The 24,214-nt window shown below is 42.2% G+C and overlaps 1 protein-coding gene across 1 annotated transcript in view; it reads left to right on the top strand.

Annotated features, from left to right (window-relative positions):
• C1H10orf67 (chromosome 1 C10orf67 homolog) overlaps positions 1 to 24,214 on the top strand; it is a 91,476-nt gene that overhangs the window by 5,762 nt on the left and 61,500 nt on the right. Inside the window, exon 4 of the mRNA XM_060161633.1 lies at positions 18,626 to 18,781. Coding sequence (XP_060017616.1) covers positions 18,626 to 18,781 — 156 coding nt within the window. The remainder of the gene's footprint in view (positions 1 to 18,625; positions 18,782 to 24,214) is intronic.

Below are 24,214 nucleotides of genomic sequence, written 5' to 3'. Positions count from 1 at the left end.
ACTTGTGGCAGATACTGGTGGTTCCACTGTCATTCTTCCCCTTCCTTTTTTTATTAGCAGAAGCACTTCTTACTATGAAGCCAAAATGCTAGATCCTTTCTCAGCTTCTTTTCCAGCTATGGCATGAACAAGGGCAAGTTCAGGTCCAATGTGACCTGAAAGTAAGTTAACTGTGAGGTTTAGAAAGGAGGTTCTTCTTCTTTTTGGCTGTGCCTTGCAGCATGTGGGATCTTACTTCCCCTACCAGGGATCGAACCCCTGCCCCCTGCAGTGGAAGCTCAGAGTCTTAACCACTGGACCGCTGGGGAAGTCCCTATTCTTTTTTTTTTTTTTTAGTTAAAAGAGACTCAAGGGAAAATATACCCCTCTTTTTCTTTGTTTGACATTATTATGTCTCCTTCTGATGCTTGGAATTGCTGCAACCAACCTAAAAGCAAGGAGTGGGATACTTAGGATGTGCTAAGGGTAGCAGACTAGAAAAACAGAAAGCACTGGGGTCCTTCATGACATCACTGAGCAACTAACTAACTCTGGACTTGCCCTGCCTCTGGCCCTTTTATGTCATGAGACAAAAACCCCCTTAGAATTTAAGCCACTGTTAATTGCCTGTTCAGTTACCTGTGGCTAAAAATATCCCAGAACCTATTGCCCTGTCAACAGCCTCTGTGACTCTGGGCCAAGTTGTGTTTCCAAAGGTGACCCTGACACTGTCTCCCACTCACCTGCTCTTCCGCAAGGTTACCTTGCTTCTTCCTCACCCAGAGGTGCAGCCTAATTCCCCATCCCTGGATCTGAGGGGCCTCCGTGACTTGGTCATAAAGACAGAATGTGACGCTGCATGACTTCGAAGGCAGGGACAAAAGAAGCCTTGCAACTACATCCTATGCTCTCGGGATGTTTGCTCTCTGGATTCTCGCCTTCCGAATCCAGCTGCCATGCTGTTAGGAGCCCAAGCCATTTGGAGAGTCTGCATGTGGGTACTGGGGCCATTGGCCCAACTGAGCCCAGCCTTCAAGTCATCCAGCCCCCAGGCATTTAGTCTTGCCATCTGGGGTCCTGGCAAGGAGCAGGAGTGTGCCATCCTGCTACTCCTGTCCTAATTCCTTAGTGAGTGACCATGAGAAATAGTTGTTTTATGCCACTAAGTTTGGGGAGCAGGGTTATGCAGCAATGACTAGATAGCTGGAACGGTATCCTTATGCTCACATCAATAAGGGATTTAACTGCATTTGTTGGATAAATTACTTCCCTAGTGGTTCTGCCAGCACAATATAGCATCATGGTTAGGAGTTAGCATAGTGTATGTTTTAATACAAGGACTTGGGAGTCAAACTACTGCTTTCGAATCCTGGCTCTGCCACTTAATTGCGTGTGACCTTGGGCAAAATACTCACCCTCTCTGCCTCAGTTTCTGCATCTGTCCGATGAGGATCATATTAGTACCCAGCTCATAGGCCTGTTTTGAGGATGAAATGAACTGATGCTGGTGAAGCACTTACAACAGTGTTGGGCACATGATAAGTGCAGTCTAAATGTTTGTGAAACAAATAAGCTCTTATACAAATTCATGACACTCCTTGGTGTTGGTGTCTTTTTCTGGCCCTTTATTATCCCGTGTTAGTGTTTAGGCTTACAGTTTTCTGTCCACTAACCACAGATTTCAGATATAGTAAAGTGCCCTGAAGATATCTGTAATCCTTATCAATTTTTATTATGTTGAGGCATATGAAATTGCCATTTGCTCTTACAGTTCTGTTCTGAACATTCTTGTACTGTCTCAGGTACACATGTGCAAGAGTGCTTTTAAAGTATGTTTGTAAGAGTGGAATGGAGAGTATGTGGATTTTCATATTTATTATCTAAGGCCAAGAGCCTTCCAAACTGATCATAATATGAAAATATTTGTTACTCTTCTTCGTCGAGACTTGATATTGTCAGATGTTTAAATGTTTGTTGATCTCATGGACATGAAACTATTTTATTTTGTCTGATTTGTGTTTCCCTTGTTATTAATACGGTTAACCCTTTTAGAAATATGTGTATTGGGGCTTCCCTGGTGGCGCATTGGTTGAGAGTCCGCCTGCCGATGCAGGGGACACGGGTTTGTGCCCCGGTCTGGGAAGATCCCACATGCTGCGGAGAGGCTGGGCCCGTGAGCCATGGCCGCTGAGCCTGAGCATCTGGAGCCTGTGTGCCGCAACGGGAGAGGCCACGACAGTGAGAGGCCCGTGTACCACAAAAAAAAAAAAAATGTGTATCGGCCATTCAGTTTTCGTGTTCTGTGACATGCCTGTTCAAATTCATTGTTTATTGTGTTATTTGTTTTCTTTTTGGTTAATAAGAGTATTTTAAAAAACATATTTTGGATACTCATCTTTTGTTTGTTTTATGTGTTGCACATGTCTTCTCTTGGTTTTTTGTTCACTCTTTTTTTTAAATTTTTTAATTTTTTGGCTGCATTGGGTCTTCGTTGCTGCGCACAGGCTTTCTGTAGTTGTGGCTTCTCTTCTTGCAGAGCACGGGCCCTAGAGCACGTGGGATTCAGTAGTTGCTGCATGTGGGCTCAGTAGTTGTGGTGCACGGGCTTAGTTGCTCTGCGGCATGTGGGATCTTCCCGGCCCAGGGCTTGAACCCGTGTCCCCTGCATTGGCAGGCGGATTCTTAACCACTGTGCCACCAGGGAAGTCCCCTGTTTACTCTTCTTACAGTGTTCTTTAATAAACCAAAGTGGTTTTTTTACATTAATGTAGTCAAACTCCTATATTTTCCTCATGGTTTCCACGTTCTGTGTTTTGTTTTAAAAATGCAGCTATATCTTAAAGTCTTCTAAGATTTTTATATTATTGTCTTTTACATACATACAGGTCTTTAATCCACTGGGACTGATTTTTAGTATTGATGTGAAGGAGGGATTAATTTTTTCCCCATAATGATCCCCCAGGTTCTCAAGTTAATAACAGAAGATAATGTGTCATGTCAGAACTCCCATGTATGTGTGTAGGTTAGATTTGGGGTATTTTGTTCTGTTCCATTCGTTAGATTATCTGTCCTTGTGGGAAGTCCCACTAAAATTAATGTTACCCCAAAACTGGGTTCACCTCTTGGTGGGTGTTGAGCCAAAAGACACAACCAAGCTGAAGACTGGGAGAAGGAAGGACTTATTACTTGCAGCAAGTAAGGGGAACACTGGGGATCTCTCACAGAGCAATGTCTCCCCAAACAGCAAAATTGGGGACGTTTAAACTAAGGGTTCATGCATATTCATAAAGGGACTTGGGCAGAGGAGAATTCAGCACAGAATTGGGGCAGAGGTTGACAGAGTCCTGGCTTTGGTTGATTGAAGTCAAGAGGGTCAACATCATTCTGTCCTCCACCTGGGTGGGGGCCTTAGTTCCTGCAGAACTGAAGACAGGTGTCAGATGGTTATGTATATCCCTTGAGGAGGAACTAGGACTCTGTTTTCTCGCTGAACTATTGTTTCTTTACTGCTCTTCCTTTGTTCCTTCATTTCCCTCACTTCCCTTTAGATCCTTAATTACTGGGCAAGCATTGTGGCCAGGCTTAGATCACAAAGTGGCTTAAGCCATGCCTGGGTCTCTTTCTCCCGGGACCCCCTACCCCATCTGCTTACATTAATACTTAATTGTAGGTGTTTGGTAGGATAAATTGTCTCATTTTCTTTTTTCAGGATGGCTTAAATATTCATGGCTCTTTCTTTGTTCTTCCATATACATTTTAAAATAAATCTATGTGGGGGGGAGATATTTTCTTCTACCATTCTAGGTTCTTCTGGCTGCTCTGAGAATTCAGTTGACATGAGACAGATTAACAAGAGAAAACAAAAGTTTAATAACATGTACACGTGGGAGAGGCCCAGGAAAACTGAGTAACTTGCCAAAATGGCTGAAACCCTCACCTTAAATACCATCTTCTGCTAGAGACAAAAGAGCATGTTGGGGGTATGGTTTGGGACCTCAAGGGGGAGGAAGGAAATAGAGATGGAAAAGCAAATGTTTGGTAAACAAATGTTTGCTGGGTCCTGCAGAGACAATGGGATACAGAGTGGACCCTAATCTATAGGCCCTGCCAAGTTTCTCCCAGCACACCTAGTCCATATTCTTTACAGATATCTCTAGTGATAGCTCCATTCTGGAGACAGGCCCTTTATCTAAATTCTTTGAGCAGCTAAGGGGGAGGTAACAAGAAAAGCTTTCTGAGTTTTCTGTTTCTTAAAAATAATCAGCCCAATTAATCCTCATGCCAAAGAGACACATTTGGGGATGGCAAGTTTTGCTGTCCTACAATTTTACACCATTTCTTCATTCATCTCTGCCAGCTGCACTGTTGGGGCATCTAGCAAATTGTTAAGTAAAAGTGATGACAGCAAGCATCCTTATTTTATATCAATACTGAATACAGTATTTCAACATTACACATAATACTTGCTGTAGATATTTCTTTTGCAAAGAGACTTCTGAAAAAATCATGAATGAATTTTAATTTTGTAAAATGTGGGGGTTTTGCATCTATTGAGAGGCCATATGATTTTTTCCCCCTTAATCTATTAGTGTGGTGAAATTAATTAGCTGATTTTTAAAAATGTGAAATCAACCTTACTTTCTTTGTATAAGCTCAACTTGGTCATGGTGTGTTTTTTTGTTTGTTTCTTTTTAAAATTTGTTCCTGAACTTAGTGTGTTAATCTTTTGCTTAGGATATTTTAAACCTGTGAACATCAGTGTGGTGAGCTATACTTCTCCTTTTTTTGCGGTACGCGGGCCTCTCAGCGTTGTGGCCTCTCCCGTTGCGGAGCACAGGCTCCGGATGCGCAGGCTCAGCGGCCATGGCTCACGGGCCCAGCCGCTTGGCGCCATGTGGGATCCTCCCGGACCGGGACACGAACCCGTGACCCCTGCATCAGCAGGCGGACTCTCAACCACTGCGCCACCAGGGAAGCACCTACTTTTCCTTTTTTATACTATTCTTTTTGGGTTTGGGAATCAGGATTATGGTAGCTTCACAAAATGAGCTGGGAAATGTTATCTGCATTTTGTTTCCTAGGAGCATTTGTGTAAAATTAGAACTTTTTCTTCCTTAAATATTTAGAACAGCCAGGGAAGCCACCTGGGCCTAGAGGAGTTGATTGATTGACATATTTTGAACTCCCAATTTCCTTACTGATTATGAGACTATTTCGGGTTTGTATTCCTTTTGAGTCAGATATAGTGAAATATTTGTCTGGGGCCTTTATTTCCTTTAAACTAAAAAATGTGTTGGAATAAAGGCTTAATATATATCTCATTACTCTCGTATATTTTAATCCTATATTTTAAAACCCCACTGCATATTTTTATTACTATTTTATCAATTTTCATTGAGTTTTAAAATATCACTTATCACCTTTTTTATGACTAGGAGTTCTGTGCTTGGTTGGTTTGGTTATTTTTTAATGGCTCTGGCTCTTTGCCCGTAACTTGTCCTGTTATTTCTATAAATATATTTCGGTGTACTTGATTCATCTTCCATGTTTCATAATTTCCATGTCTTTCATCTTTGAGGGTCTAATAAGTACTGGCTGTCGCTCATGATATGTCCTTTACTTTCGGGTTTCATGATTTTTGACTGTGAACTCATATTTCTGCAGAAACTCTTTGAGGCCTGGAATAGAGGTGAGTCTCTGTAGAGAAGATTTCTGTTTGCTTCTGTGAGACTCCTGGGTCTGTGACAGCTTTAACCTAATTCTCAGCTTGAGGCATTTTAGACCACCCAGATGTATGAATGTGGGCCATCTCATGCGTATAAAACTCAGAAGAGACTTTTCTCCACCTCTATACTTTGAGCCAAGTTTCCAGACAGGAGGCAATTTCACTTTTACTGGGATGGGAGGAGGTACAGGGTTCAAGGTGGTTACTTCTAGTTCCTTCTCACGCTGAAGAGATGGCCCTTTGGTGTCTCAACCTTAATGGGGTAGTCTCCTATTATTTGGAATCACCACTTTGAGGAAGACCTGTGTGATGCCTTTTCTCTGTGCCCTGTTAAGAGGTGAAAACCAAAGTTCAAATTTACCTGGTTTCGCAATGCCCTGGAGTACAGGCCAGCTTCAGTGTCCTGCACAAGTCTCTGGATGTCTGCACTCACTTAATTTTGGCTGAACTATTCCTCACTTTGTCAGTTTATAGAAGCATTTCGCCTATTTATCCAGAATCTTTGTTGTTTACGAAGTAAGTCAGAATAACATGATTTTTTTTTTTGAAACATGCTTTTGTAATCCTTTGTGTCTTCGACAATTTCTGGGTCACTGATAAACTTTTAGTGTGTATCAAATGCTCAAAAAATATGACAGAATAAGTGACTATCACCCTTTCTATATACTTTTTGTATGTCTAGGAATAGAAAGCCCTGAAAGGATTAAATGCTTTATATGCATCGGTGTTGCGTAAACATGTGCTGGTTAAATATGCTTAGCCAACAGTGTATTAACTGTGGTTCATTGGTTTATCTAATTAAAGAATTATTTTAAAGATATAAAAGTGATTCTTTGAATCTTTGCTTTGGCTTGTTGGCATCGCTTTGATCCATGACCTCAGACAGCCTTCCAAATCCTGGCCGCCCAGTTTGTTAAGGCCTAGTCACAAGAAAGAACAGAAGAGTTGAAAAAACAACCAAAGTACACACTTTTGGTTAAGAGGTAACTTTTGGTTAAGTGTAAATGACTCTCTGCTGCCCTCTGGAGGCCAGTTCAGGATACAGGTACAAGTGCTTTTTCAGCTATGGAGCAAGGTTTTAAATTTATTTAACTATTAAAACAATTTCTTGTGTGATATTATAGTACTTTATTTTCAGATAAAAGAAAAAGTTTTGATAAAAATTACACTTTATTTAGCTTCTTGTGGTCTTGGAAATGTATCAGCTCTGATTCAGATAAGAAAACACACTACTCTAGGTCCCTCAGACACAGAGGGATTTAGGAGCATATAAAATCCTTAGAGAGGACTTCCCTGGTGGTGCAGTGCTTAAGAATCCACCTGCCAGTGCAGGGGACACGGGTTCGAGCCCTGGTCCGGGAAGATCCCACGTGCCACGGAGCAACTAAGCTTGTACACCACAACTACTGAGCCTGCACTCTAGAGCCTGCGTGCCACAACTACTGAAGCCTGAGCGCCACAACAAGAGAAGCCACCACAATGAGAAGCCTGCACACTGCAATGAAGACCCAATACAGCCAAAAAAAAAAAAAAAATCCCTTAGAGAGACTGGAGGAATAAAAGTTTGGGAGACTGTCACTAGCTTTCAAATTAATAAGCAATTTTCCCAGCGTCATTTGTTGAATATCTTTTCCTTTTTCATTGATTTACAATGTTTCCCTCATGTTAAATGATAAATTGAGGCATGTTACATTTTTAAGGGTTTATTTGAGCAAAAATAAATAAGTCATGGGGAGGTATTGTACGAAATAAGGAATATAGTCAATAAAATTGTAATAATTTTGTATGGTGACATGGTAACTTAGACTTACTGTGTGATGATCACTTGGTAATGTACACAAATATTGAACCACTATGTTGTACACCTGAAACTAATATAATATTGTATGTCAATTATATTTCAGTAAAAGGGGGGAGGGATGAGTAAAAAGAACAAAATTTTTTTTTTAAGTTTATTTGAGCGAAAATTGATTCGAGTCAGGCAGCACTAAATCAGAAGTAGTTAGGAGCACTCCAGCACAGGAGTCAGGGGAAAAACTTTATAGAGAAAAGGCAGAAGCAAAGCAAGGAGGTTATTGGCTGTAGCTTAAGTGTTTGCCTTCTATGGAAAAGCCTCATTGTCTGTTTGTGACTGGTTGTGCTTAGGTATTGATTTCTTAACCTTGAGGCATTTACAGGTTCAGGTTGGGGTTTGCTTACATAGGCTGCTAAGGTATTAGAGCCACCTCAGTCTGACGGCCTCCTTGTTTAATTAACACTCATCATACACCAACAATAAGGTTTATCTCAAGGTTATCTCTGCTATTTTGTGGCTATATAAGATTATCTATGCAGTGTTATAGCTCTCCATTGCTGTTTTGGTATTTAATGTTTTTAGCATTATAATATGTTAATATCTGGTAAGTTTGGGTCTTTTTTCATTAGTTCTCTTTCTCAAAAATGTCTTTGATCTCTTATTTTTCCAGATAAATTTTAAAATAATTGTGTTTACTTCCATTCCAAAACGGCCTCCCTTGGCATTTTTATTAAAATGGAACTGTTTGGAAATTTATTCATGAATTTTGGAAGAAATCTGTATCATTTACAATAATCAGTCTTCCTATCCAAGAATATTTCTTGATTCACTTATGTCTTATTTCATGTATCTCAGTGCAGTTTTATAATTTTATTTATGTGGGTTGTATATCTTTTTCATACAACTAAATTATTCCTAAATATCTTACGTTTTTAGAAGATGAGATAATTTTTTTCATATTTTGATATACATGGAAACTTGATTTTTAGCAGCTTTATTGAGATATAATTTACACAGCATAAAATTCATTCATTTAAAGTGTACAGTTCAATGGCTTATAGTATATTTACAGAATTGTGCAGCCATCACCGTAATGGATTTTTTTTTTTTTGGCCGCATGGCTTCTGGGATCTTAGTTCCCTGACCAGGGATCAAACCTGGGCCCCGGCAGTGAAAGCGTCGAGTCCTAACCACTGGACTGATAGGGAATTACCACCCTAAGCTAATTTTAAAAGAGTTTCATCACCCCCCAAAGAAAGCTTGTACCCATGAGCAGTCATTCCCTATTCTCCCCTCTCCCTTTTCCTCTCCTGTTTCAAATCTCTGGCAACTGCTAAACTCCTGTCGCTGTGGATTTACCTGTTCTGACTATTTCATATAAGTGGAATTGTACAATATGCTCTTTCAATTGACTTCTTTTACTTCAGCATAATGTTTTTGATGTGAAACCACTCATTTTTATAACTACTGTTTCCAACCACTTTGTTGATAGATTTCCAAATGTGGGATTATCAGATCTCATTTTAACAGTTCTCAATTTATTTGTATTTTCTTTTTTTAAAATTAATTAATTAATTAATTAATTAATTTGGTTGCGCCGGGTCTTAGTTGGGGCCGGCGGGCTCCTTAGTTGTGGCTGACCAGCTCCTTAGTTTTGGCGTGCGAACCCTTAGTCGCGACTTGCATGTGGGATCCAGTTCCTTGACCAGGGATCGAACCCCGGGCCCCCTGCATTGGGAGTGCGGAGCCTTAACCACTGTGCCACCAGGGAAGTCCCATTTGTATTTTCTAACTGTTGACATCTACTAACTGAAAATGATAACATGCCTTAAATTCTCAAATGTATATCACTTTTTTACACTAGACAGAAGTTGCAAAATAATATTAAATAGTGCTCAAGAGAGTGATCATTTCCACTGAATTTGAAGGGAGTCCTACCTGTAATTCATCATTAAACATAAGAATGGCTTTTTGTTTGGAATAGTTCATTGAATCCATTCCTTGTTGGAGCAGCTGGATGGAAGGAGGGTCAGACTAATTAGTCCTTTGAGATGGGCTGATTGTGGAGATGTCATTAACCTACAGCCTTGGTGCATTGGGCAATAAAGTAAAAATAGAATATATATTTATGGGGGGAGGCCAAAACTTCACCAGAAAAGTAGGTCAAAAAAGAGTTACAGTCAGAGGGACTTGAGATGGATGTTAGGTGTACAGAGCCAAATGGGGATCAGGGAACCAGAGAAGATTAAGAAAAATCAGGCTAGAATGGATGACACAGAGGTGATCTAACTCCTGAGGTTGGGTTCTTAAATGCTCCCAGAAAAGCGTTGCTGAGATGAATCAAGTCCCTTTACAGAGGCCCAAGTGGTTCAGACTCTGCCCCTCCCTCATTCCTGAATGGGGAAGGACTGGGCGCTTCCTCGCCTTGTCAAGGTGGGGAATCAAATGTGTAAGGAGGGAGCAGAATTGGGGTAGGGACCACAGTTCTTTGGCACTAATGCATTGGGAAAACCTATAACCAGCCTCACACCCCATGTGATGCATGTAGCTCCTGGCAGAGAAGAGAGTCCTGTGACTTTTATAGAACTGAAGAGTCTGAATTAGACTAAGACATGTGTCTTTGCAGAGGCATCAAGGTGAAGTGCAGATGAAGGCTGGCAGCCTGGTGGAGGTGATTCTCAGTTCAGACCCTTTGGCATGGAACATGGTTTAATTTTGCTTTCAAGTTTGGAATACGCTCACTTCCTGTGTCTTACGTACTGCATGTACTTAGATGCTTCTTTAGATGACGGTCTCCCAGGTCTTTTAAAGAGAATTTTAGAGAGACTTAGCTTTATTCTGTTCTCTGTCTACACTGAATGATGAGGCTTTTCTTATACATAGAATAATTTGTGACTAGCCCAGAACTGTGCATAGTAGGTCCTATGAATATGTACAGAATGGATGCTGATGTGTTCTTGCAGGACTCTGTGTAGAAGAGCTCTCTTAGGGTGCCGGCGTAACAGGAGAATACGTCCTATTGTTCAAAAGCCTTAGGCACATCCGCACGCCCAGAGTGCTTGAAACAGAACCATCAGAATTTCATTTCCTCAAATCGAATCGCCTCCCTCTCCTTTACTAACTGGGGGCTAATGAATGAAGTCATTACCTTCTTAGTGGGTATTCTTTCTTCTGTGAGTAAAATCTGGGCCAGAGGGCCTTAGGGAACTGACTGTTGGGGGCACTTTGGAGGAGAAGAGGGGGATGGGGAGGCATGTTTACCCTGAGAAAAGGATACAGAGGAGTAGAGAGAGCCCTGCATAAGCTGTACCTCCATCGTTCTGCGCAGACCTGATCTCCTGGAATCTGACATAGTCTGGGGCTCCAGTTCTTTTGTCTTAGGTGGCGTTGGTGACAGGGCATTGGTTAAAGATCTGTGAGTAACAGTGCTTGGGGAAACTTCCTCCTTTTCCCTAGGCAGATAATTAATGACAGTGAAAGCAGTTATCACTTATGGACGTATTTACTATGGCCCAGGCACTCTGCAAAATGCTTCATGTGTAGCATCATATTGATTATATTTCTATAAAAATACAAAAAATGACTAGAGTTAAACTCAAATGGATTGCAGAAAAATGCAAATTTTAATATCTGAATTTTTATCTCAATGCCTTCCTTTTCGGTGAGACTGTAATCGGTGTTCAGAAGGAAAGGTAAATGGAACTATCTCCTCTTCTGAGTGTCCTCACTCAGATATTTGGAGAAAAGCCTTATATTCATGTCTTCTCCCCTCTGGCTAAGCCATCATCTACTGGAATGGAAAATTGTTATAAGTTGACTTCAAATATTCTCCCATGATGTCTTCCCCATCAAATACTCACGTGTCTTTTTTGGTAACTTTGAAGAGATCTTGCAAACAACTCATAGTTCATTTTGCAGAACTGCAACCTTTTTATGGATAGCAAGTAGCAGTGCTTGTTTCAAGGAAAGCATTTCAGGTTTGTCCTCTTCTTTACTTTCTCAAATGTAGACGAAGATTCAATTCAGAATTACCCAAATCTGTTTCAAGGCTGTCATGTTAAAAAATGAGTTTGTTAAAATGGTAAAATAATAAAATTGTTTTTGTTTATTTTATTTATTTTTAGCTGCATTGGGTCTTTGATGCTGCGAGCGGGCTTTTCTCTAGTTGCGGCCAGCGGGGGCTACTCTTCATTGTGGTGCGCGGGCTTCTCATTGTGGTGGGTTCTCTTGTTGCGGAGCTTGGACTCTAGGTGTGCGGCCTTCAGTAGTTGTGGCACATGGGCTCAGTAGTTGTGGCTCGCGGGCTCTAGGGCGCAGGCTCAGTAGTTGTGGCGCACGGGCTTAGTTGCTCCACGGCATGTGGGATCTTCCTGGACCAGGGCTCGAACCTGTGTCCCCTGCATTGACAGGCAGATTCTTAACCACTCTGCCGCCAGGGAAGCCCTAAAATTTTCAAAAGTCTCTGAACGGTGGGCTTCCCTGTTGGTGCAGTGGTTAAGAGTCTGCCTGCCAATACAGGGGGCACGGGTTCGAGCCCTGGTCCGGGAAGATCCCACATGCCGCGGAGCAGCTAAGCCCGTGCGCCACAACTACTGAGCCTGCGCCCTACAGCCCGCGAACCACAGCTACTGAAGCCCGTGTGCCTAGAAACCGCGCACCACAACGAAGAGTAGCCCCTGCTCTCCACAACTAGAGGAAGCCCGTGTGCAGCAATGAAGACCCAATGCAGCCAAATATAAATAAATAAATTTATATTTAAGAAAAAGGAAACCTTATTAAAAAAAATAGTCTCTGAACAGGGAAAGTATTTATTCTTAAAATAGAAGCCTTGCTGTGTTGATTGTCATTGTCTTCCACCTCTGGAGGGTTGCAGAGATATAGCAGATCCCTTTCTAACAACTTCAGATTCCAAATTTTAATGCAGCAAATACTGTCCAGGTGTTAAATGATTTTTACTTCAAATTTTTTTTTAAAGTCCTAATAACAGTACTGTGCAATAAAACACCAACATTTCAGTATTTGGAGGGGACTGAATTTTCTGTACTCTGACTTATGAAACCATGATGGGCTTCTGCTAAGGGCAGGACGCGTGCTTTTGGATTGTGACCAATTCCTTTGCCTGGAGCAATGGCCTGAATGAGGCTTTTTGTTGAAAAGAGAGTGAGAGAGAAAACTGCTTAGATGAAATGGCAAGAAACTAAAGACTATAAAGAAGAGTTACAAAATAAATCATCCCGTACTCACCGAGACACAAGCTGTATGAAGCATCTTCCCCTTTAACTCTGCCCTTTCTCCTGTGTGATCACCCCCTTGCCTTCTCTAGTGCGGCAGGATGTGATAAGGGTGTCCTTCCACCTCTAGATGTAGGGAGGGCACCTTTCTTATGGGAGATTGATTTCCTGCTTTCACGGAGACAGAAAGGAGGGTCTGAGTGTCCCATTTCTTAAGAAACTTTAATTCAAAATAATCAATATGCCATTGAGGCCCACTTTAGGGCGGCCTACGCTGGGCCCCAGCAAACGATGATGAATTTTGGCAAGCTTAAGGAAAATGGGAGAAAGTCAGGGAGGTGGCCCACTTGACATCATAGAGGCGTTTAAGTTTCAAGGCACCGCCAGGGAACTGCCAGTGCTTTGGTATGACTGGAAGACAAGAAGGCTGAGAAAGTGGTGAGAGGGGATACAGGAAAAGGAACCTACAGAATTTATATTTTATCTCAAAGACATCAAAGAATCATGGTAGAATTCTAAGCAGCTTTCGTGACCTGCTTAGATTTGCAAACTTGAGAGATAAATATTACTGGAGTATTTATGAGACTTGATAAATAATACTTGTCTTCCCTACTGAGGTTCTGGACCAGTTAAAATAAAGTCAGGGAGCCAGCAGATGGAGATCGTCCATCTTACTGATAACACAGGCTATTCAGTGCTGAACCCCCGAATTTGGCAGATTAACTCCCATCACAGGCAGCCGTGGGCTGAGGAGGTCTCTTCCTGCCAGAGCAGAGCATCTGCTCCCCAAAGAGAAGGGCAAAGGGGAGGGGATGGCCAAGATGTGACCAAGTTCCTTCTTCCAAGGTCTTAATCAGATAATCGATGGAGGATGTCACTCCACATGGAAGGAAACAACATTCCCTGGGTTTTTCTTCTTCTCTTAATACATTAAACTTAACTGTTTAGCCTGTGATCAACTAGGCGTGGGTCTGAGCCTTGGGGGAGAGGAAAGCCCTGCTCCCACCTTCATGATGCAGCCCCCCCAATACCAACCACCGCTCCTCTGGGGATCCCGAGACTGCTGGTGACCCAGAAGACTCAGCATCGGGTTAGAAGAGTGCATCATTTGCATTAAACTCCAAGGTCACTTTGTATCCCCTACTGAGAATTTACTTCCTAGTCTGTTTCTCACCCCAGATTACATCCAGCTGTGTTGACCAATATTGTCTGTCAAGAGGTTTTGCCCATGAGGTCAAATAGCATCATAAAATTATTCTAATAATAAAAAGCCAACAGTTACATCAAATCAACAGATTTGAATATTAACCCCCTACTTTCGACTGCCAAAGGAAAAATTAAATATTAAATTTTCTTGTAAGAAAAGAATTAAAGTCCAAAATAAAATGTTCTTGCCCTCGTGAATTAAAAGACCAGAGACACACTCCTGCCTCCTTCCCCTCCCTGTGCCCTGCATCAGAGCCAAGCTCTCAGGGTGCAGTGTGGTCAGAAGATCGGTTACATGAAGGGAGGGAGGACGGAGCAGATGTCAGTGCCTCAAGCACCATGGGCACCAGTTCTTAACTGCCAGAGAAGGCACTGTACTATGGAAAGGAGACGAGCCATACGTAGTAAACGCTGTGGTGCTGGGCTGGAGTGGGAGGCATTGTGTGAATGTCTGTTCTTTCGTTGTAGATATTAGGATTCTCCAGAGAAGGAGAACCAGTAGGGTGTGTGGGGAGAGAGAGGGGGAGAGAGAGATGGAGATTTAAGGAATTGGCTTCTGTGGTCCCAGAGGCTGGCAATTCTGAAATCTGAAAAGTAGGCTGGCAGGCTGGAGACCCAGGGAAGAACTGATGTTACAGCTCGAGTCTGAAGACACTCTGCAGTTAGAATTCCCTCTTCCTCTGGGAATCTCAGTCTTTCTCTGAAGGCCTTCAAGCTGATTGGATGAGGCCCACCCACAGTGTGGAGGATAATCTGCTTTCCTCAAAGTCTCTTCATTTAAATGTTAACCTCACATAGGAAATACGTTCACAGCAACATCTAGGCTGGTGTTTGACCAAATCTCTGGATACTAGAAAAGGAAGCCAGGCTCAAGCCCTCTCCTCCCCTGCAGGCTGCTAGTGTACGGGAGGCTGGGACTGGGAAAGGTCAGGAGCTTTGATGGGTAAGAGTCAGCTGGATTGGAATTTGGGGGGTTGAGTTTTGGGGTTTTTAAGTTTTTTGGCCCTTCCTTCTTTCTTTCCTTCCTTCCTCCCTTCCTCTCCTTTCCCTCTTTCTTCTTTCTTTCTTCCTTCCTTCCTTCCTTCCTTCCTTCCTTCCTTCCTTTCCTTCCTTCCTTCCTTCCTTCCTTCCTTCCTTCTTCCTTCCTTCCTTCCTTTCTTTCTTTCTTTCCCTCTTTCTTCTTTCTTTCTTCCTTCCTTCCTTCCTTTCTCTTTCTCTTTCTTTCTTCCTTCCTTCCTTCGTTCCTTCATTCCTTCCTTCCTTTCCTTCCTTCGTTCCTTCGTTCCTTCCTTTCTTTCCTTCCTTCCTTCCTTCCTTTCTCTCTCTCTCTCTCTCTCTCTCTCTCTGTCTCTCTCTTTCTTTCTGTGTTTTCGCTGCTATCTAAGAGTTAAAAAAAAAAGTCATGGCACTTTCCCAAGAGCTCTTCTAAGAGACTGAAACATGAGACAGAATATCAGATTTGAAGGGGTGGTGAAAACAAAACCCTGCTTTCTGCTCACCTCCTCTTGAGCCTAGCTCATTCAATAAACACTAGTAAAACATCAGAAACATTCCTGGAGATGAAGAGAAATGAATCCAATGTGTTTGGGCCTTACGATTACTTTATGAAATGTCAAAAGTGAAACTCTTTTTCTTCCAACGAACTGTGGCCTCCGCTGCCCTGAAGTCCAGAGGGGACGAGTGCATCCTGAAGGCAGGTTGACCCCAGCAATGCCATGTGTGTGCAACATCTCAGCCCAGTTCCTGGTGGGATTTTTTTTTTTTTTTTTGGTACGCGGGCCTCTCACTGTTGTGGCCTCTCCCGTTGCGGAGCACAGGCTCCGGACGCGCAGGCTCAGCGGCCATGGCTCATGGGCCCAGCCGCTCTGCGGCATGTGGGATCTTCCCGGACCGGGGCACGAACCCGCGTACCCTGCATCGGCAGGCGGACTCTCAACCACTGCGCCACCAGGGAAGCCCTCCTGGTGGGATTTTAAATGAGCTCCCAGAGGTCGTTTGTGCTGTGTTATAAAGGAGGTGACTTGGCCAGCTTGTCAGGAGCATCTTTGTTTTGCTATTTTTTTAGGAGGACAAATAAATCCATCCTATTCAGAACATAAAGATTAATGAGCAAAAAACAAGTAATAAACAAATGGACCCAAGAAGAATGTCTATAAGATATAGAAAGAACAGAGCAGTGGAAGGCAGGTGGGCAGGGGAGGGATGCTAAGGCTTCCCAGAGCAGGTGACATCTGGGTTTGGATGACAAACAGTAACAACAATAATAAACGCTAAGATGTAATACTGGGAGCTGACGGTGCTGTAAACACTGTCCAAAATTGTTTACATGCACTATCTTATTTAATTCTCACAACAATTCAGATAGTGTTATTGTTTGTCCCATTTTACAGATGATAAAACTGAGACACAGGGGATTTGAGAAACTTGTTCAAGCTCACAAAGCTACTAAGTGACAGAGCTGGTCCTCAGGCGCAGGCTAACCTATTCTAATGCCATTCAGGAGATTGACAAGTAAGAGCTTATTAGGTGGCCTAGAAATTCCACGTACATGGAGACCTGTGGTCCCACAGTGCTTCTGAGAAATCGCTGGCTGAGTATCAGCACTGATTAAATGCCCAGTCTGGCGGGGCAAGGGGACAGCAGGCTGGCACGAGTCAGGGGCCAGGTCAGCCAGCAGCAGAGCAACAGGGGTACCATTTTGTCCATTGTGCTAACAGACCTGGACTTCAGCCTATGGGGACGGGGAGAGTTGCATTTTAGAAAGATCCGTTTGGCCACAGGGTGGAGATTGGTTGGAGAGGACAAAAGAAGAGTCAGGGAGGTGAGTTAAGGGCTAGTACAATAGTCCAGGTGAAGACAAGGACTCCGACTGTAACTGAGCAGGACCCTAGGGGGCATTCCCGGGACAGAGCCCTCCCCCAGGTCCCTTGCTATAGCTCCTCTCTGAAGTACCCAGATAACATTATCTGATGCACATTTCCTGAGTTGTTTCACAGATGCTAAAACCTACACCAAATGGAAGATGTTAACCACTTGATGACCATGAGCACCCAGCCCCCAGGCCTCCTGGAGCCTAAGGACTGATAATATTAACCCCTGTGACACCACCCCCCCCACCCCACCCCCACTACCTCACCGTCAGCCACTCTGAGAATGGTGCACGAGCTGATCGCACATCCTGGGCTCCCTTCCCTCACCTGGCCTTTAAAAATATTTTGCTGAATCCCATCAGGGAGCTCGGGTTTTTTGAGCATTAGCTGTCCCGGACTCCCGGCTCGGCGCCTTACAATAAACACACGGCAGCGCAACCCGGTGTCAGTAGATCGGCTTTGCTGTGTGCGGGCGAGCGGACCCCGGATTTGGTGGTAACGTGAAGGCGGGGGAACAGGGAAGGGGAGGGTGGGCTCGGGAGTGATTTAGGGGTGGGTTGAACGGATTTGGTGAGGTGAGGGGGGAGGGGGTCCTTAAAATGACAGAAAATCGGTTTCTGGCTTGGGCTGCTGTTATAAATGGGGAAGGTAGAAAGGAGGAGAGTGAAGATGGGCAACCTCCGCTCAGACCTGTTGGATTTGAGCTGCCCTGTCACTTACACCCAGAGCACCAGTGGGGTAACTTAGTCTCTGCAGAGCGTTTGAACTGTAGACATAAACAGAGTAGATGTGAAAAATAGATCTACATACTCAGTGCTGTTCTTTAAAATCTCCCAATTAGAAAGCTATATTGTCATATGGATTGTTCTGTTTTCACTCTTTTTAACTCTACTGCATATTCACTTACTGATGTTTTTCATCAGTGTGGTGTAGACTGTGTCAGTGTTATGCCCTTAGCTTGACTCTTAATGCTACCTCGATGTATTATTATTCTTCTCAGTCTGCCGGTGTTCGTCGTATAACATTAGAACAATTTTAGTTTGTAAATCTAATTCTTTGAAATATAATATATTAGCAGATATGGTTAGGTTTTACTATATTTCCTGTATGTCCATGTGTCCAAACGTATTAGTAACAAACAAATGATAAAAATAAAATAATTCTTCTGTAATTCACAGATGCTGTAATTCACTCTGTAATTCACAGAGTCCAAAATGGACAAAATGCTTTTGCATGTCTGTGTTGAAAATGAGATTTTTATATGTCGGCAGTAAAGCACGGCATCATTTTTAAAGCATTTTTCCTTGTTTTGGTCTTGTGATACAATTCTTCAGAGCAATGGCTGCAAATAGGTTAGCACCTCAATGCTTAAAATAGGCTGTCAAGAAATGGTTCTTCTTTTGTTCACATCTCCATTCCAAACCACTGAGGGAATTAGTTGCACCGCTGAAGTGCATTTCCTTTCTTACATCGTCAAAATGTTTGCTGGCTTCCTTTGTAGAAGAAGATTGAGGTAGCACATTCACAATCATGATGTGGATTTCCTATTAAGGTTTACTATTGTTATTATTATTACTGGCATGGCTGACGCAGTCAGACTCATGCTTTGTCTCATAGAATAATACTGTGCCGTATACCATGACACTTCAGTGTATTGTTCAATATAAGCACAGTTGTTTACTAAAACTTGTGTGCCAGTTGCAAAAATAAAATAACTTTACAAGACAGGATACAAGACAGGAGCTTGAATAAAACACGAAATGGTTTCTGCTGGTGCTAGCACAGTGTCTGACTTTTAATGCTGCTTTTTCCCCCCCAGAAATTCTTTGAGGTGGAAGAAGAGAAGACACCTGTGCATGACGCGATGACTGTCAAAATGAATATTTTGTTAAAAAAACTGAAGGAGAAAGAAGAACTCATTAAGGAATTAAGAGAAGAACTGGACCAGTGTGAAGAATTTGGATCTCAAAAAGTTGTAAGTTTCACAGCAAAGAGTAATTCATTTTAATACATATAAATGAAGTTACAACTGTCTAAAAGCTTGGGGTCGGAATAAAGGGATTACAATGCATGTATCTTGGGTATCTCTCCACAACATAAGCCAGTCCAACCCTTTTGTGCTCGACACCATATTCTAGAAAACCCATAATAATTATAAATAGGAGCAATATAATTGTTCTCAATTTTTATTTGTAATAGAAATAAAATAACCTACCTCCCACTACAGAAATTTCCCCACCCTAGAAGAAATGTAAAGAGATTTTTGTTTTAATTTGGAAGAGTCCCACCTTTTTTGCAGTCCAGATAATTTGACAGACACAAAACAATCTCAAGTCAGAGGCTTCCAAGAAACCAACTTGGAACAGGATGACCTTAAGTGGAAATGTCAAGAAGGAAAATTCTCAGAGGGTTTTTGCCCTCTTCTCCCCTTTGCAGTAGGAGCCAGAAGCTGCTTTACTGCTCAGAGCACTGACAGAACAAAAAATGCAAAGAGAGAGAAAGCAGAAAGGAGAGCTTAGCTGCCTGTCAAGGAGGTGAATGTGAAGGATCCGGAAAGTGTGGACCCTAGAGGAGAGTTTATTTTCATCTCAGATCAGCTCTGAGCTGCCGGCTGTACTGCCCAACCACAGCGCAGAGCCATAGAGGGGTTTTCGTATTAGGTTCTAGGAGCACGAAGTGGATTGTTTGAGTAGGAGAGGCAAGCAGGGAGGCCAGAGAATCACAACCTGTTGAGTGTCAACTGGCAGGGTTACCTCCTCACATCACAGCGCAGTTTACCGATAAGGAAGCTGACTTACACCCCGGGCACAGCTGGTAAATGCTGACGTGACATGAGAACCGAGGTCCAGCTGAACCCAAAGGCCCGCATGAGGAGGGAGGAGCTCTGTATAGAGGAAGAATTAAAGTTGCTATATATATTATATATATATATATACACATTATATTATTATAATAGATTATGGTATTATGGTCTATAGGTATATCATTATAATGTATGTTATAATTAATATATAGTGTATATTAATACCTGTGTATAGATACGCATAAATATCGACACATGCATATATATGTATGGAAGAAGCCTGAGAAGTTATACATCAAAGTGTTAACACTAGGAAGAAACACTTGTGGGTTGCTGGGCCCTTTAAGTGCAGTCCTTGGTTTATCTAAGTCCCACACTAGTATTCTTACTTAAAACCCCAAAGTTAGAAAAGATAAGAAATTGAACTTGCGCCATTCTAAAGGACTTTATTTACGAACGGGGGAAGGAGTGCTTTGTTTAATCTATTAGAATTCTCTGTGTTCTAAAAAAACCAGAGCATCTTCTAAGCAATGTGGTATTAAGGATTATTATCATAGACCTAATAAAATTGAATATTATTTCTTTGTATATGTTCTGGTTGCCTTGGAGGGAGAGGCACATCCAATTTTTGCATTTACTTTTCTTGTCTTAGATCTACATTTACTCTTATTTTTTGGAGAAAATAATTTAATAGAAAAGGTTAAAATAAGACTAACAGTTTTGGCTTTTAATCCTGACTTGGCTACCAATGTCCAGCATCAGTTAGCAAGGCAATTTTGATCCATTTGTTTCCCATTTGTGAAATGGGAGGTGATACCTGCCTAGCCAACAGAGTTATGAGGAGGATACCCGTTGTAGTGGATATGAAATGCTGTGAGTTCTTTGAAGAAAGACGTGCATATAAATTCTAGTTATCATTATGAGGAAATACACAAGTCCTCATGACCATCTGGTTTACATTCCATGAAATGCACTGCTGAGAACATCCCAATTCGGTAATTGAGCTTCTTCCAGTAAAACACGAGGTCTTTCTTGGCGTGTTTACACCTCTGAGTGTCCTCAGCCCGTTAACTGGTCTGTCTGGATGGCCTGAGTATAGGGGATGAGGGTGGATGGGGCTTGGTGAGGACCACAGAAAGTGGCAGGCCTGCACCCCGCTCTTGTATAAGAAGACGTTCTCTGGCTCGGGTGGCATCCTGAAGACCTTGGCTGTTTCACTGTAGTTTGTCCCCAAGGACACCACATCAGTCTTTCTGTAAACACCTTAAGATTTGAGGAAAGTGAGACTTCTGATGAACTGGGTATATACATTTTTCCCAGCTTCTTAGGACCCCAGCAAAGCGCCAGGCTGACTGAGGACAGCGCAGAGCAGGGCTAGTGTACATTTGGGAGGACGGACATGAACACTGCAAAAGCAGATCACGGGTTATATAAAATAAACGTCTGAAAATTTCTTTTTAAAGATCCTCTAAGAACTAGCTTTCCTAGAACTCCATGCCACTCAAGTTCTAGGTGAATTACCTTTTAAATTTGAAATTTCATCTAATACGACTGCTCCCTCTAGTGGTGTAAAAAAACTTGCGACAGCAAGTATCTGAAACTAGATTTGGAAAACCGAATTTGGAGAAACAATTTAGAAAATTTCAATGCAGCAATGGAAAAAACTTGTAAAAAGCTTGAAATAAGCAAACTGAATAAACAGTAAGGAAACGCTCTAGTTCTTTCTCATAGTCCAATTATATAAATCGCTCTATAGTTAATAGTCATAATCCCTCTCTAGGACTGTTGTAGAATGAAATCTAAGAATATGATAGGAAAGGGAAGGTTTAATAAACAGCTAGTTTAACTTATATTTATGACAAAATGGAAATCAGAAAAAAGAATCTCTTCAAGTTCCAGAAGCCTCATCTCTCCAGGTCAGAACACCCTTAATGTTGAATTCCCGCCCCCACTCCCACCCCGACCCCAGACCAACTACATTCAAGGGCTGAGTGTCTTTTCACGTTCTGTAAAAACCTGCAATGACTTAATGGCACACTGCTGTAGTTATCAGGTTGCCATGCAGTACGCTGATAAATCCACTGGAGAATTGCTAAAGAAACTAGCCTGTCGAGGTATGTGTGCTTGTGTGTCTGTGTGCCCAGGCACATGCATATGTGCTTTCAGTGCAATTGGAGTTGTTTTGAAAAGATTTTTCATTTTTCTTTCTTACCCAACGTGGATGATCTATGCAACTATCACACCCACATCCCCTCACCCCCACCAACAGGTGAATGTAACTATTTGTTGCTGACAGTTCTGAAACAGAGCTGTCATTCAAAAGTGGCAGCTCTGCAGGGCTACACTGCCCCAGTGTGCCGCTTTCCTGGTTGTCACTCACTGGGAAAGCACCTGCTCGTCTCCGTGACTGTCATGCAGCATGGGCATGCAGCAGAAGCCCACTCCACCCGCAGCCTCAAATTGAGATGTCCAAGTACTGTACGTGGAGCCTGCAGGATTGAGACGCCAAAATGGCAGAAGGGAGACTGCTGGGAAGGCACCTGCGGTGCTCCAAACAGTGCTTCTCGGCCTTTATTGTGTTATTGTGTGTATGGGTCACCTGCAGCTCTTGTTAAGATACAGATTCTGGGCTGGGGCTGGAGATTCTGCATTTTCAAAAAGCTCCCAGGTGATGCTGAGGCTCCTGGTCCTCGGACCACATTTTGAGTGTCAAGGCTCTGGAGCACACCTGTTTTCAGAAACGATTCTTTCATGACTCAGTTTGGGATTCTGAAACCTGGGAACAGTGATACTGCACATCTTGGCTCACAAGAGAAGTAGACCAATGTAAGCCACCACTTGAAGTCCTGGCGCTCACTACACGATAGAAAAACTCTAAACTGGCAAGTTACTTTATAAATTTAAATTTCCAGAGTGACTGTGGATCACACACAGCCTGTCTTAGGCTATAATGTGGCTTTTAATAGCTTTAACTAGTTAACCACCTTTTTTTTTTTTTGCGGTACGCGGGCCTGTCACTGTGTGGCCTCTCCCGTTGCGGAGCACAGGCTCCGGACGCACAGGCTCAGCGGCCATGGCTCACGGGCCCAGCCGCTCCGCGGCATGTGGGATCCTCCCGGACAGGGGCACGAACCCGTGACCCCTGCATCGGCAGGCGGACTCTCAACCACTGCGCCACCAGGGAAGCCCAGTTAACCACCTTTTAATGATCTCCATCCTTCTTAACTTCGGTTTGTTAATGCAGTTTGTTTTAAAGAAGTCTCATGGTTTAAGTGAGCCAAAGCTAGTGGTGTGGGCAGATGGTAGAAGGAACACCACCACAAAACCTGCCACTCAGAGTGTAACAGATGACCATAGCCGCCCAGAACTATCCCTTTGTTCATTTTGCTAATGAGTGTCCTCATTGCTGTGAGAATCTGAATAGTTAATTACTTGCAGTTCCTGCAGCTGACAGATGGTGGGGACAGAGCTAAAGGTTAACCTTTCAGGAAGAGGGGCTGTCGATGGATTTGTGGAGGAAAAAACCCCTCGAGTTGGACGTGTTTCCTTGTTTCCTGCTTTTCTACCAGATTTTTAGAAAACGCACTTAGGTGTTAGCTGCTACCACTGGTAAATTTTACACTTCATCTGATTAATTCAAATAGTTCTCGCTTAGTTTATAATAATGAGCGCTCACGTAATCCACAGTGGATGTTCATTTTCTGCCACTGTTAGGAAATGTATGCTTAAGCCTATTAAGGCAAATGTTGTTTGTCTTTAAGAAAGCTTTTTTAGTCTATAAATACATTCTGTGATGTTCTCAAGTTGAACCATGTGGGACAAGAAATTAATGACTGGGATTCTTTATTAAGAAAACAGTGTTGTTTCTTAGCTATTAGATTTGTTAGTTAAGAATGAATTGGGGTTAAATAATTTAAATGGAATGGTGACTCAAAATCATGAAGATTCATAATTGGGCTTAGTGCAAAATTTAACATTATTTTAAATGTTAACTCTGATATAACTAACTTCATTAGTAAGTCACTTGTTGTTTTTCAAGGGTTTATTCATGTACTATAAAACATTGTACCCACTTATTTTTCTTTTTACCCATTATAACCACAGAGGAAAACATTTTTAATAATTTACTTTCAGATATCTCTAAAGTTAAATCAAAGTATAGTTTCAAAGGGACACCAGTTATATTGGGAGGAATGGTTTTGTTTTTGAGAGGAGAATTTATTCTTGTGTATTTGCAATCATGGCATTGCTACAAAAAGAATAGCTTATAATTCACCTGAAGATTAAAGTTCAAAAGTATTTCTAGTGTCTATATTAATTTTGAAGGAAGGCATGTAGACGCTTCTCTCTTTTAGTGTAACAATACAATGACTTTCAAACATGCTGTTTAATATTTTGAGATTGCATAATCAGTTTAATATTGTATCATCATGAAGTATAAAGTTCTGCACCAGCTTCTCCAATTCATTACATCTTAATTCAAAAAAAAAAGCACGGCAATAAAATCTAGACAGCCATAAGCAAGCATATTCAGATGTTTTCAAAAGCTTTGAAACAAACAAGAAGAAGAAGAAGAAAAGAAGACTAGCTGTCCCCATAAGCTTC

Source organism: Lagenorhynchus albirostris, chromosome 1 (assembly GCF_949774975.1).
Source record: "Lagenorhynchus albirostris chromosome 1, mLagAlb1.1, whole genome shotgun sequence".
Classification (NCBI taxonomy): Eukaryota; Metazoa; Chordata; class Mammalia; order Artiodactyla; family Delphinidae; genus Lagenorhynchus; species Lagenorhynchus albirostris.
Note: the sequence above shows the minus strand (reverse complement) of the source record. Positions and strands in the feature narration are given on the sequence as shown.